Here is a 15,338-nt window from a genome sequence, read left to right on the forward strand (position 1 = left end):
CTTTTCCAATGCTAACTGGTTTGAAAATTCTGTGAATTGCAATATCCGAAATGATAGCTGTAAGTTTGTATAAGTTAGAATGAGGGTTAGTAAAACAGTGGTTTCCAAACATAAATTGAACGGAGAATGAAGTTTTGAAAGGGTAATGAATAAAGCTTCGTGCGAATGCGATGAATACCTAAAAGCTTTTGTATAAATAGGACTAGTATAATATATTCAATCTATTCACGAACTTGACAACACTTGTACCTATTTGAACGGTTCTCCTGTAAATAATGACAAGGAGAGGCAAAGTGACTTCGTTGCAGATTCATAAGAAAGCTTTAATTTGAATTATAAAGACGGCAAAATTTGAAATCTACGGACATAACTGTAAATTCCAATTATTATTTATGCGTACTTTTATTAATGCGGTTGTTGAACAATGAGAACAAAATGTCGGATAATTTTTTTCTATCATCACAGAAATTGTTGTCTACAAATAATGTACTAGTGATCAAAAGAACCAATTCAACGTGTTTTTTTTCTTTCGCAAAAGCTTCTCAAGTGACAGTTTCCGTAATAATGTAAAACAAAAATAACCCCGACTTTACAGTAAATAATTTTTCATCGACGGAGTGTTGCAGTTCCAAAAACGAATCTCGATTGTTTATAATCTCAACAGTTTTTAACAAGCGACTATCATACCTTATCGTCTAATCTATCTTCGATAATACAACGGATGCGATCATGTAGGTTTATATTAGACCTACAAATACGAGACCAGACCAAACATCCAAATCGCCACATAACAGATGAGTACTAAAATCAACGGGATTCTGCATCGCCTAGTGAAAAGCAAATAGCGCCAAATACATGACTGATTTTACAGATAACCTCCTTGAATAAGGGACAACAGTAGTTAACCGGTGACCAAATCTTATAAATTCATTAAGGATATACAAATCAAGGTAACAAGGAGACAGATTAACATAAGCACTTGTTTGTTTCTGAATCCTTTTTGTGGACGTGAATGCGTATTTTAATTCTTATAGTTCATTATAAAAGCAGTGTATACATTTATAAGAAGATGGTATGAGTGTCAATGAGACAATTTTCTCATCCAAGAATATATATATGTTTGTAAACGAAGGCGATATTTTATGAAGAGTAATTGAACGAATACAAGTTTTGCTATAAAGGAAATAAATTTTATACAAACTGTAAATCATCAAATGTAAACGAATAAGTAGATTTAATTATTTGAAACCTTATAATAGATAGAGTTTGTCTGTAAATACCATTCATTTCTAAGGAGATTATCGCTATTTTATCACTTTACCAATAGAGGTATCCTCAAACAATAGCTTTACCATCAATTGGATTGGAAAGGATAGTGGATGCATTGATTGCAATTATTTGACTGGTAGATTTTCAAATTGTTTACTGACATGGGCACACAATTTACAACTGGTTAAAAGTTTGAAGTAAGTAGATTAATTTCTCTTCCGCTAAAGACCACTTCTTTGTATCATCCCATATTCAATGGGCACATCAAAAGTTTTATACTTACATTGTAGCTATGTTTGCCGACTTTGTGATGAACCACACCAGTGTCTGGGCAGAAAGTTGCTGAACCAGTTGATCTCTTATATTTGATGTGTTTCCCTCAGTTTAAGTTTGTAACCCAGATTTGTTTTTTTTCTTAACCGATTTATGAATTTCGAACACCGGTATACTACTGTTGCCTTATTTATGCCAGAGACTCTCCGTTTATGCCGAAGAACATCTCGTCTTTTTTTCTAAAAAAAAATATCATTGGAGGATACCAAGACCTTGTTTATAATTATTTCGTATCAACTCCTCAAACAATACATGATAGTCTTGAAGTATAGATTCTAGGTACTGACATTGTTTATCATCTTAGTTACATGTTATAGTGTTTTCTTTTTTTACTTTGTAATTATTAACCTTTACTGTTTATTTTTTTTTTGGTTATAATTCTTTTTGTGTGGTTCGATACTTATGCATCCCGCTAATATGATGTGATGATGTATGTTTTAGTCTACTTCTTCATTTTTACATTTTGCGCATGACTTTTTGTGTTTAGTCTATATGCAATTTTGTTTTTCTATGTTGTCACATTTGTTTGTTGTTATAGTGAATAAGATTATAAAACAAAGTTGACTTCTGTACCCGTATTTTTGACCGTTGACATTTTTACCCATTATGTCTGTTTGGTTTGTTCAAACATTGTTGTCAATATAATAACATTTTATGTGACTGTCATAAAATTGAGAGATTTAGCTATCTATAAAACAAGGTTTATATTTATCCACCATTTTCTACATAAGGAAATGCCTATTCCAAGACAGGAATACGACAGTTGTTTTCCATTTATGATTAGAGACTTTCCAATTTAAATTTTCCTTAGAGTTCTGATTTTTTGTCAATTTGCTTTTTATTGTATTTTGTTCAGTACTGTTTAATTTCATAGGTTGTGGCAATTCTTTAAGAATGGTCAACTATGTAAGCAACAGATCCAGATGGAAGATCCACACATGAGTATTAAGAATGTCATCAAGAATGTTCAGAATCTCCGTAAGAAGTGGTCAAACTATAGTTTGGCATCTTAAATATGCATTCATTTGAATAATAAAAGATTTAATCATATTTTGGTTTTTTATCGCTAAATATTTTTAAGGTTGATTCTTGGAGTTATATTTATATTTTGTTCTGTTTTATAGTCAGAAGAGACAAAGTTTTACAATGTGGTGATAATGAGCTTATATTTTGACAGGTCTTGTGTTGTGTTTAATATTAGATACAGTTTAATGCCTCTCTTGGTAAAATCATACAATATCATAGCAGTTTCTTTTAGAGAGAAACTATGGGTTGCTGTGGTATATTAGTAGAATATAACCACGATCACATTATGGTAGCTCTACTGCCACTTAATTGACATTTGCAAATAGGTAGAGCTGATTTGTATCCATTTTCATTACAAAAAAACTACTAGTGCTGGTAGAGTGATTAGACAGTCTATCAACAGAACAACAAACAGAACTGGACTACAAATTAATAGCCCTGGTAAATCCTTGTCTTTCTAAATTTTTACCTATAATAGTGTAACGGTTTCGTTATTTAAATTTATAGGTAGATTGATTTACAACCATCACAGTTCTTTTATGAACGGTGGGAGGGCTAAACAATTTTCAAGCATTTACTGGACTTATAGTCGTGAAATCACATCATTATAATGAACTGTGTCGGGAATGTCAGGATCATATTATTACTCCAACTGAACGTTTATTTTATGTGTAATGTATAAAGAGTTCTTACCTTTACGATTTATTGTTTGCATTCCGTGGTAGCATCTTAAATTATTCATGTCTATAATTTGGAGTCCCGTTATTTTTTATGTACATTGATTTTCATGTACGACGCTCTGGTATCATATATTGTCGTCGCCATTATTGTTGACAAATTACGTCACACATTGAACCTTGGGAAAGTGCAGGTGGCATGACGTCACACAAGTGAACGTCAATTCTACTATGTTCTTATACAAAATGTGTGTCACGGTGTGTCTTAGTGTGTCGTCCTTGTATATAAATTTGCGACATCTAAGCACTCGGGTTCAGTCTGTTTCGTCTGGGCGCCATTCCTACGACTTTCAAATAACTAAAGCTGCTTACATATTTTTGTCTTAAGGTTAGCATATAGGATTATAAATATATAAAAAAGGGTTAAAATAATATTTCTGGATATCATCTACAATTTGTCGGTGACAATAACTTTCATTGATTTCATTTAAGAGAATTATACTGATTCAATACATATCAACACTGCGACACGGTGCCGACACACATAAGTGTGTCGTGTTTCTAACAACGTATATAAAGCAGATTTTTTATACATTCTTTATATAAATAAAGATACGAAATTCACTTTTGAAAGTTATATAATACAAGGCGTATTAAAACTAATAGAAGAATAGAATATTGGAATTATTACTCTGAATAGGTTTTTCGTAGTATTTAGGCCTTATAGGACGACACACTTTTAAAGCAGAGAAATAGTAATAACTCGACACACATACTTATATCATACAAGAGAATATTGTTTTAGACTAAGTAAGGGAATAAATTGTATATTATCATATTATTTGTTTATTGTCATAGTATTGTTCATAAGAGATATATACTGATACCAGAGCCATTCATTTGCTACCATAGATGTAAATAAGATATCATAAATCTATTTAAGACGTATTAATAACTGTTTCTTGGTAATTAATCGACTTATTGTTTATTGTTATAAAAGATCATAATATATTTCACTTCTAGTTAATAAATCGTTAACTTATTAAATATCTCCTTATATATGCCATACGTGATTCACTTTATACTATCAACTGTACCTAGAGGCGTTTACGTTCAGGATCATTCCGCTAAGGTTTAATAATAGGAGTACGTTATTGCCCATCCTCCCTTATAAAACGCTCTAGATCCGTTGATAGGTACACAAAGTTTCTTGGATATAAAATTGTTGTCGTTGAGGAGATTGTCGCTGATTACATCTCACAGGCAGCAGGTCGGACCCGCTTCAATGGTGGCAGCGGTGGGATCTACTAATAACAAACAGTAGGAATCCACACACAGAAAAATAAACATGTATCAAGACCCAGCTGATATGACTACCTTCGACAATGACCGATCACCAACTTTAGACCAAGATATAGACGACACGCGGGCCCAGACGACAGGACTCCCCGCACCAGTTAGAGAACGATATATCAATGCAACACCCTCTGGAGAAGTACAGGTGCGGGTTAAGACGAAACCAACTAAACCAAGCCACGTAAGGAGCTCACTATCAGATATCGGACTTAGCGGATTAAGGAGTGGACACAGTGAGTCGGAAAAAGAACGTTTTGGCGGAGCAGAATTTTCTAGAAACAGAAATGATTCTGCATTTGATAGATCAGCGGCATTCATAGCTGATAATCAACGGTTATCCCATGGAAGGAGAGATATATCGTCTGAAATCGGTCCAAATGATAGTAAATTTACTTCGGGGCGGGACCCCGCGGACACTCGGGCGTTTGTTCAACGCCATTTGAATATATCTCACGATCCTATATCGTTGGCTATGCCAAGTCGGGCTACCACGAGAGAGGAAAGGGTTACCCCATGGAAGATCCGCACTGACACTAGAGCTCCCGATTCTTTTGGAAATCAGGAACGGGAGTTTCCGGACGTTATGTCAGGGTTTGAGGATAATTTTCTTGGTCGTTGCGACAACCAAGTAGGACGCCAACGTTCCGTATTGACGGACAGACGGAGGGCAGATGATAATATGACATCATTGCCGACAAACAGGTACATAAATTCAGCAAGTACGACGCAGAAATACAAGAATCCAACCAATTATGACGGGGAGAGTAGTTGGCAGGACTATCAAGTCCACTTTGAGATGGTATCTGAGATGAATGGCTGGGACGACACAACAAAAGCTCTTGAATTGGCAACAAGTTTGAGGGGCTCTGCCCAAGCAGTACTGAGTGACCTACGACCAGACTTAAGAAGAAGCTACGAACACTTAATAGCGGCTCTTACATCAAGATTCCAGCCAAGTAACCAGTCAGAATTATACCGAGCACAAATGAAGAATCAAACTCGTGGGAAGGGACAATCATTGCCAGAACTAGCACAAAGTATCAAAAGGGTTACTAGACTTGCATACCCTACAGCTCCTATTGAGGTACGAGAACAACTAGCGCGCGATTGTTTCATGGATTCACTCAACGATCCAGATCTTGAATGGGCAATTTTTCAAGGCAAACCAAAAACCATAGACGATAGTGTCAGGATAGGGCTAGAATACGAGGCATTTACATCAGGACATAGAAGGAAATACTCAAATAGAGCGCCTCTTATACGCCAAACCACGGGAATTTCTATAAGTGACTCAGAGGAGTCAGAAGATATGGATAACATCATTGAAAGGTTAGCTAGGATAGAAAAACAGGAAACCAGGAAAAAACCAGCAGGACCTTGTTACTTTTGTGGAGCAAAAGGTCACATTAAAAGGGAATGCAGAAAATTTCAGGCGTCGCTGGGGCGACAACAAAATAACAATGTTAACCAGAAGGCAAATACTAGAACCTACACACAAGGCACACAAACAGCCAATCTTACGGGTGTGTTACCGCCGGGAAACTATTAAAGGTCGAGGGGGAGGTCCCACCTTTGGCCGACACTTTCATTATTAATGAGGGACCATGTATTGAATTTTCTAATGAACAAATTAAGCATGATAGTTTATATTTAAAAATTAATTTAAATGGAATTTTTGTCAATTGTTTGATTGATACTGGATCAACAATGTCCATATTACATAGTCGAAAATATTTTTCGATACCAGAATCTCAAAGACCCGTATTGTCTAAATCGGGTGTCCGTTTAAAATTAGCAAATGGAGACCTCCAGGCAACTATTGGAAAAGCAGAATTTTCCATTACAATAAACGGGAAATGTTTTCAACACATCTTATTGATAGCCGATATTGATACTCCGGCTATTTTGGGATATGATTTACTAAACCGACACAACTGTAAGATTGACCTTGGCAAGGGTACTATAACATTTGGAGGCACTGAGATTGCATGTCAGAAAGAGTCGCAAATGGCGACTATTTTTAAGGTTACCATTGATGAAAATGTTACATTACCACCTTTTTCGGAATCCATTATAAGAGCAACAATAGTAGGAGATTCGAGTCATATTTCTGACGCTATTGTTGAACCAGAAGAGCCAAGTACCGACACGAATTTTCATGTCGCACGATCGGTAGTTGACCCTAGCAATGGTACAATACCGATGCGTATTGTTAACATGATCGACACAGAATGTGTCATCTACCGACACACCAATCTTGCAACATGTGAGACACTACCATATGGTTCCTTTCAGTCGGAACCTCCTGAAAGGAGTGAAGTAGTAAGAACTAATATAATTACTACTAATACCGAGGACCCAGAAAAGACTTATTCAATCTTACCTCACCACCTTGAGGGTCTTTTCGTGGCAAGTAGTCGTGAGTTGTCCGAAGAGCAGAGAGTGCAGTTGGAACATCTACTGATCCGACACAGCGATGCTTTTGCAAAATCAAAGAATGATTTGGGTTGTTGTGACCTCATTGAACACACAATTGACACGGGTGATGCCAGGCCTGTTAAACAGAATCCGAGACGTCTTCCTCTGGCCAAACGGGAGGCAGCAGATCAAGAAATAGACCGGATGCTGGAGGGAGGAATCATCGAGCCTAGTACTAGTCCATGGTCGTCCCCAATCGTACTAGTACCTAAGAAATCCGACGGCTCTTGGCGCTTCTGCGCGGACTTCAGAAAAATTAACCATTTGACAAAAAAGGACTCGTATCCACTCCCAAGAATAGCAGATTGTCTGGATGCTCTGAGAGGCGCAAGTTGGTATTCGACCATTGATCTGCAAAGTGGTTATTGGCAGGTAAAGATGGCCGAATCCGACAAAGAAAAGACGAGTATTGTCACAACTAAAGGCCTTTTCCAATTTAAAGTAATGCCATTTGGGTTATGCAACGCGGGCGCATGTTTCGAAAGACTCATGGAGTGCGTTCTGTCAGGGCTGAATTGGCAAATTTGCCTGTTGTATTTGGATGATGTCATAATTTTTGCAGATTCATTTGAAGAGCACCTGTCCCGTTTAGAACAAGTTATATCAAAAATCAAAAATGCCAATCTAAAAATCTCACCAAAGAAATGCTCGTTTTTCCAGGAAAAAGTTCATTTCCTTGGTCACGTGGTATCTGAAGAAGGAGTTGCTACCGACCCTGATAAGATAGCAGCTATAAAAGAGTGGCCTACCCCTAAAACAGTTCACGAGGTGCGAAGTTTCGTAGGTACCTGCTCTTACTATAGGAGGTACATTCGTGGATTCTCTGACATAGCTAGGCCACTTCATAAACTTACGGAAAAAGGGGATCGATTTAAATGGACTCAAGAATGCCAAAAAGCGCTCGATACACTGAAGGAATGCCTAATCTCAGCTCCGATACTTGGATATCCGGATATTAGCAAACCTTTCATCTTAGATACCGATGCTAGTGGGTACGGAATTGGGGCAGTGCTATCCCAAGTAACAGACGAAAAAGAGCAGGTTATAGCATATTTCAGCAAGAGTATGAATAAACCCGAAAGGAACTACTGTGTCACTCGACGGGAGTTGTTAGCAGTAGTTTTATCCATCAAACATTTCCATCACTATTTGTATGGAGTCCCGTTCCTGGTTAGGACAGATCACGGCGCACTCAATTGGATAATGAATTTCAAAAACCCTGAAGGTCAAACCGCGAGATGGTTGGAGATCCTTGCCTCCTATAATTTCACCATTCAACACAGACCTGGCAGGCAACACAATAATGCAGATGGACTCTCGCGGCGTCCATGTTCTCCGTGTACATACTGCACCCGTCAAGAAAGTAAGAACAGAGAAAATACGGAGAAAGATGACATTGAACATGTCAGAGTCGCGAAAGGAGCCACAAAGGAACCTGAAATATTCGATACCGAAGAAGTCGACATAGAAGATAACACGGACAGCTTTGAATGGGTACAGAGTAGAAGCCTCGTGGAAATCGCAACTGCTCAACAAAACGACACGATTTTGAAGCAATTACGGGAGATGAAAGTGAAAGGTACAGAAAGGCCCAATTGGGAAGATATTTCTTTTCAAAGCATAACTTTGAAAGTTTATTGGGCCCAATGGAACAAGATAAAATTGGAAAATGGTGTCCTGTATAGGTGTTGGCAATCCAAAGACAAGGGTGAAATAACCCAGTTAATCTTACCTGACTGTTGGCATGAGGAAGTCATGAAAATGCTGCATGACGATCCACCCGCTGGACATTTTGGCCAACATCGCACCTTAGCCAGAGTTTCGAGACGATTTTATTGGGCAGGTTACAAGGATTACGTTATACAATGGTGTCGACAATGTAAAACGTGCGAAGCTCGTAAGAAACCCCAGAAACATTATCAAGGACTTATGAAGCAGTACCTGGTGGGGGCACCATTAGAACGGGTGGCCATTGACATTCTTGGCCCTTTACCCAAAACTCATTCAGGTTACCGGTACATCTTAGTTCTCACGGACTATTTCACGCGATGGGCCGAAGCCTACCCTATGATTGGTCTGACCGCTGAAGAAGTTGCTGAAATTTTTGTCAGTCAATTTGTGTCACGTTTTGGAGTTCCAAAACAGTTGCACACAGATAGAGGAACTCAGTTTGAGTCCAAACTGTTTCAGGATCTATGTTCCAGATTAAAAATAGACAAGACACGAACAACAGCAATGCATCCACAAAGTGATGGAATGGTAGAGCGGCTAAACAGGACTTTGGAAGATATTTTGAGTAAATACGTAACTAAACATCAAAAAGACTGGGATGAACATCTACAGTTAGCTCTCATGGCTTACAGGTCATCCGACCATGAGAGTACAGGGTTTTCGCCCTCCATGTTGATGTTCGGAAGGGAAATTGAACTTCCCATTGACCTGATTTTTGGATCTTACCCAGATAGTATAGAGACGGACGAGAAATCCGAGAATGATTACCTAAAAGATTTACGAAAGGGGCTTTGGGACATACACGATGTCGCAAGAGAGAAGATGAAACACGCAAGTGATAGACAAAAACGTCAGTACGACACTAGGGTCCATTCGCGACAATACCGTGTCGGTGATGCTGTCTGGATATTCAACCCATTGCGAAGAAAAGGGTTAAGTCCAAAGCTGCAACCACACTGGATAGGCCCTTACATCATTAGAGAAGTTTATACAGACTTAATTTATAAAATAGCGCGGCAGAACGGATCGAAAGAAATAGTCATCCACCATGACAGGTTGAAACCATATTTCGGTTCTCTCGATACAGTTCCGGAATCATCGTCTGATGTAATAGATACTGGAGAACCGGAACTTGTTTCGTCGCGTCCTTCGAGACTAAGAAAGAAGCCGAAATATCTAAACGATTTTGTATAATTTAGTAAAAGGGTTAAAAATTAAAGAAAATGTTTCCACAAATAAATAAGGGTTTTATAGTCAAAATTTAGGGTTTTAAGGATTTTCAAATGGTTGTACAGGGTTGGGGTAGGACTTAAAATATAAAGCTGTCAAAGAAAATCAAATCTGTGGCTCTGGTATCTCCTGTTTGGGTTTTCTCGGACTCATGGTTAAATTTTATTTTCCCAGATGTTCACCTGTAATGAGTGTATGAGGAACTATCCCACTCTGGAGAGTCTCAAGAGGCATTTGCGCTATGCGCACACAGATAATAGAGTGAAATGTAGATGGTGTCCCTACGACGTATCATCCAATGCCACCTACAGGATGAGGCATCATGAGAAATCCAAACACTGGTACAAGTTCAAGGATGAAAGTAAGGAAAACCAAAAGACACCCACAAAGAAAATACCATCAGTGGTAAAGAAAGTGGAAAAGAAGAAGAAGAAGAAGAAGCAGAGTTCAACTAACTCTGAGGCTACAAAATTGCCCTCAGCAGAATGCCCACCACTGAGGGAACCATCACCCATGACAGTGGAATTCGAGGAACTCATGGCCACCAAACATACAACCCCTACAGAAGACCTACTGTTCGCGTTACCAGTTATAGCAGTCGCAGAGGTAGAGAATTCAGTAGATAACACTCCCCTTTTGAGTGTTCCGGAGCTTGTTAAATCAGTCATGCAGGATCAAGAACGAGCCAAGATAGCAACTGATAACATTAAAGAATCAGATGGTTTCGAAATTGAGAAGGGAACAGTAGTCATGGATGACCAATCAGTACCCGTCAGTGAGGACATCCAAGAGCCAGATGAAACTGTAATTAGTGAGCGACCAGGAGAAGACACAGTGACAGAGGTGAGGGAGCAATTAGTCGAAGTCACCGAGGACGGCATGGAGGTCATCCAAGAAGATATAAGGGTTGTCGAAATAGATGGGATGACGCCCACGCCCAACTACCTCCCCTCCAGAATTACTCCCACTCATCTAAAATTTGGAAAAATATATGATTATAGACACTTTGGACTGCCCGAGGAGAAGGACAATGAGGATCCCAGGCAGGTACTTCTTTGTCCTCCTTCGTCTTATCACTCTTCTAATGAGGCTGTACTATTGAAGAGACTCAGGGAACAGGCTAGGAGAAACAACCTTTCTACTACTATTTTGCCAGATGGTTATTCTGGTTTAATCAAAACTGAGAGATGTGAGCTCCCGGATGGAACAGTATATTCACTGACCAGTCACTGGGTGCCAGACATCCCGGTCCGAAGGTACAAGACAACTGGAGTTCAGGCTTCTACTACGCCCGAAACTCGTGATGAAAATATACAGGTTACTCCAGTAACCACCTTATCGGGAACCCAAACAGAGGAGATGACAGCAATTGTAAAGAAAACATTCGAGGATAAAGAAAGCAGTTGTGACATTATTGCATGTAGATTTTACTAATCGTGTTTAAAGACATTAGAACCGAACAATATGTGCATCGAATTCAGTTTTATACCAATAATGTGTTCATTTAGCTATTGTTTTGTTTATATGCTCAATTATTGACTATTGTTGTTAAATGCGTTCAGTTTGGGGACAAACTAAATTTGGTAGGGGGGTATTGTAACGGTTTCGTTATTTAAATTTATAGGTAGATTGATTTACAACCATCACAGTTCTTTTATGAACGGTGGGAGGGCTAAACAATTTTCAAGCATTTACTGGACTTATAGTCGTGAAATCACATCATTATAATGAACTGTGTCGGGAATGTCAGGATCATATTATTACTCCAACTGAACGTTTATTTTATGTGTAATGTATAAAGAGTTCTTACCTTTACGATTTATTGTTTGCATTCCGTGGTAGCATCTTAAATTATTCATGTCTATAATTTGGAGTCCCGTTATTTTTTATGTACATTGATTTTCATGTACGACGCTCTGGTATCAGATATTGTCGTCGCCATTATTGTTGACAAATTACGTCACACATTGAACCTTGGGAAAGTGCAGGTGGCATGACGTCACACAAGTGAACGTCAATTCTACTATGTTCTTATACAAAATGTGTGTCACGGTGTGTCTTAGTGTGTCGTCCTTGTATATAAATTTGCGACATCTAAGCACTCGGGTTCAGTCTGTTTCGTCTGGGCGCCATTCCTACGACTTTCAAATAACTAAAGCTGCTTACATATTTTTGTCTTAAGGTTAGCATATAGGATTATAAATATATAAAAAAGGGTTAAAATAATATTTCTGGATATCATCTACAATTTGTCGGTGACAATAACTTTCATTGATTTCATTTAAGAGAATTATACTGATTCAATACATATCAACACTGCGACACGGTGCAGACACACATAAGTGTGTCGTGTTTCTAACAACGTATATAAAGCAGATTTTTTATACATTCTTTATATAAATAAAGATACGAAATTCACTTTTGAAAGTTATATAATACAAGGCGTATTAAAACTAATAGAAGAATAGAATATTGGAATTATTACTCTGAATAGGTTTTTCGTAGTATTTAGGCCTTATAGGACGACACACTTTTAAAGCAGAGAAATAGTAATAACTCGACACACATACTTATATCATACAAGAGAATATTGTTTTAGACTAAGTAAGGGAATAAATTGTATATTATCATATTATTTGTTTATTGTCATAGTATTGTTCATAAGAGATATATACTGATACCAGAGCCATTCATTTGCTACCATAGATGTAAATAAGATATCATAAATCTATTTAAGACGTATTAATAACTGTTTCTTGGTAATTAATCGACTTATTGTTTATTGTTATAAAAGATCATAATATATTTCACTTCTAGTTAATAAATCGTTAACTTATTAAATATCTCCTTATATATGCCATACGTGATTCACTTTATACTATCAACTGTACCTAGAGGCGTTTACGTTCAGGATCATTCCGCTAAGGTTTAATAATAGGAGTACGTTATTGCCCATCCTCCCTTATAAAACGCTCTAGATCCGTTGATAGGTACACAAAGTTTCTTGGATATAAAATTGTTGTCGTTGAGGAGATTGTCGCTGATTACATCTCACAGGCAGCAGGTCGGACCTGCTTCAATAGGTTCATTTCAGATTGATAAGAAAGTGCTATAAATGCAGTGATATGATACTTTCAATTCTGAATAAACTCACCAAAGATACCAGAATTAAATTTTTATATTTGTGCCAGATTCTCCTTTCGTCTACAGAAAACTCATCAGTGATGCTCGAAACCTGAGTTAGAGCATCTGTTTAATACACCTTTTGTCTGACAAATTACCAATTCATCTATGAAGACCAATATGGGTTACCATAATTAAATAGATCAGGGAACAAAATTTAAAAAAAAAAGTACAAGACACAAATAAATAATTTTATTTTTTGTTCCTTTGGAATGGTAAAAATATCTTTTTTAACTGTAAAAATCAACAAAAATTCACAATAACATTGATAAAATCACAATAACATTTGAAAGCAAATGATAAACACAAATGGCTTATAACATTTATCAACATTTTGATTTTCTAATGTTGGCTAAATTAATTTATACAATTTGACACTGGTAACTAATATTTCAACACCTATGTCTATTCTACAGCATAAACCATAGATGGTTTAACCTTTTACACCTAAAACTGTACAGGTATTAACCAGTTTTCTTGCAAGTGGTCAATTCTGCTTTAATTGTATGGAAAGCTATATACAAAAGACAAGTTACTGAAAACTAACTTCTGAAGTTCCACAGAAAAAGTGAATCAAGGTAATTTCAATAACAAACAAATTTTAAATTTTAAGGAGAACTGATCAGTTGCGAAATAAAATGGTAAACATATACACAATTTAGATTGAAACACTCTTTTAACAAGTTGATCTTTGATGTTTTAATCTTTCTATTTGTGTGCAACTACTGGGGCTCAAACATACTTCAGCAAACATAATAGCTAAGATCTACTTTACACAATTTGTTTTACATAAAAATCCTACACAAAAATAATCAATATAGATTTCTGTTTAATACAACATCCATATCTGACTAGCTTTGCAAACAATACCTTCTTTTTTGTTGGATTCTATTTAACAATTGAAATTCAGTGACTATTTACCTTACCAGAAAGTAGTACAAATTTAATCCTATTAGCTAAATGTTGCAGTTTTTGTGATTTGATGTCTTTTTGATTTATTTTTTCCCCATTTTCCTTTTTTTTTTTATATTGTAGCACCTAATTGTTGACTGTTTGTCTGTCTTTATTTTTTTTTCATTTTTCTATATTTTTTATTTTCGTGGCTAATTGCTTTATAGTTTGTAAACTTATAAATTCTTTGATAGACTTTGGACTTGAACAGTTCACACTAAATCACAGTTGTTTTACAAACTGATAAAAGCATACTATATTTGTGTTTTTAAGGGTTAAAAACATGGTAATAAAATACCTTACAATTAGGTTTTCTGGTGAGATCCTGCAATGCCTTTGTTTCAAAGTTTACATGCATTTTATAGTTTCCTCTAGATATTTTCTTTAACAACAGCACAAATAGGTTTAAAACAAAGTATGTTTTACATCTAAATAATTATTTCTATAACATCTCCTCGTATAGTCAACTGATTCATATCACACATATTCTTTCACTTAAGCATTTACACATTACAACTTTTATTGTCCAAATACACAATTATTTCATGTCTCAATTCACCCGGAAATAGCAACATATGTTACACAATTAAATAACAGAGCAGATATGCACTTCAATTAGAGATCTTTTTGTAATATCATAAAATAATGCATGCTCAAGCATTAAATTGTAAAGTTTATATTTTACAGTGTTGATGAAGGGAGATAATTTAATCTACAAAATTTGTATTATCTCCCTTTATCTGCACCAACAAACCATTCATTACAAACTGCATTTTCAAAATAGCACAAATTTGTACATGGGTCATAATAGATGATGTCTTTAATGACAATGAATGGAACTTACCCAAATTATGATAACACAAACATACAAAATATGTAAATTCTCACTTTCATAATCTGAATTCACATCAATATCTCAATGTTTGAACTGGTGACCTTTGAAATTTATAAAAAATCATAACAATACCCTTATCATTGTCACTTCTGTACTTCAAATGGTCCATATAGGTAAATCAGCAGATTTTCTTGGATTTTTTTTATGTAAAAAAAGCAGCAAATATAAATAACATTTTCACTGCATTACTAATGGCATTTCTGATCTTT

General features: G+C 36.4%; 1 protein-coding gene across 1 annotated transcript; it reads left to right on the forward strand.

The window, feature by feature from the left end:
* Positions 1 to 3,630: 3,630 nt before the first annotated feature.
* LOC139504750 (uncharacterized) lies at positions 3,631 to 12,935 on the forward strand. The gene is made up of 2 exons (XM_071294732.1): positions 3,631 to 3,693; positions 10,275 to 12,935. The coding sequence occupies exon 2, from the start codon at positions 10,275 to 10,277 to the stop codon at positions 11,532 to 11,534; it is 1,260 nt and encodes a 419-aa protein (XP_071150833.1). The 5' UTR covers positions 3,631 to 3,693; the 3' UTR covers positions 11,535 to 12,935.
* Positions 12,936 to 15,338: the final 2,403 nt, after the last annotated feature.

The sequence above is a fragment of the Mytilus edulis genome, unplaced genomic scaffold (genome assembly GCF_963676685.1).
Source record: "Mytilus edulis unplaced genomic scaffold, xbMytEdul2.2 SCAFFOLD_363, whole genome shotgun sequence".
NCBI lineage: Eukaryota > Metazoa > Mollusca > Bivalvia > Mytilida > Mytilidae > Mytilus > Mytilus edulis.

Excerpts from the sequence above, each read along its gene's own strand:
- LOC139504750 (XM_071294732.1), top strand. The coding sequence starts at position 10,275 with ATGTTCACCTGTAATGAGTGTATGAGGAACTATCCCACTCTGGAGAGT.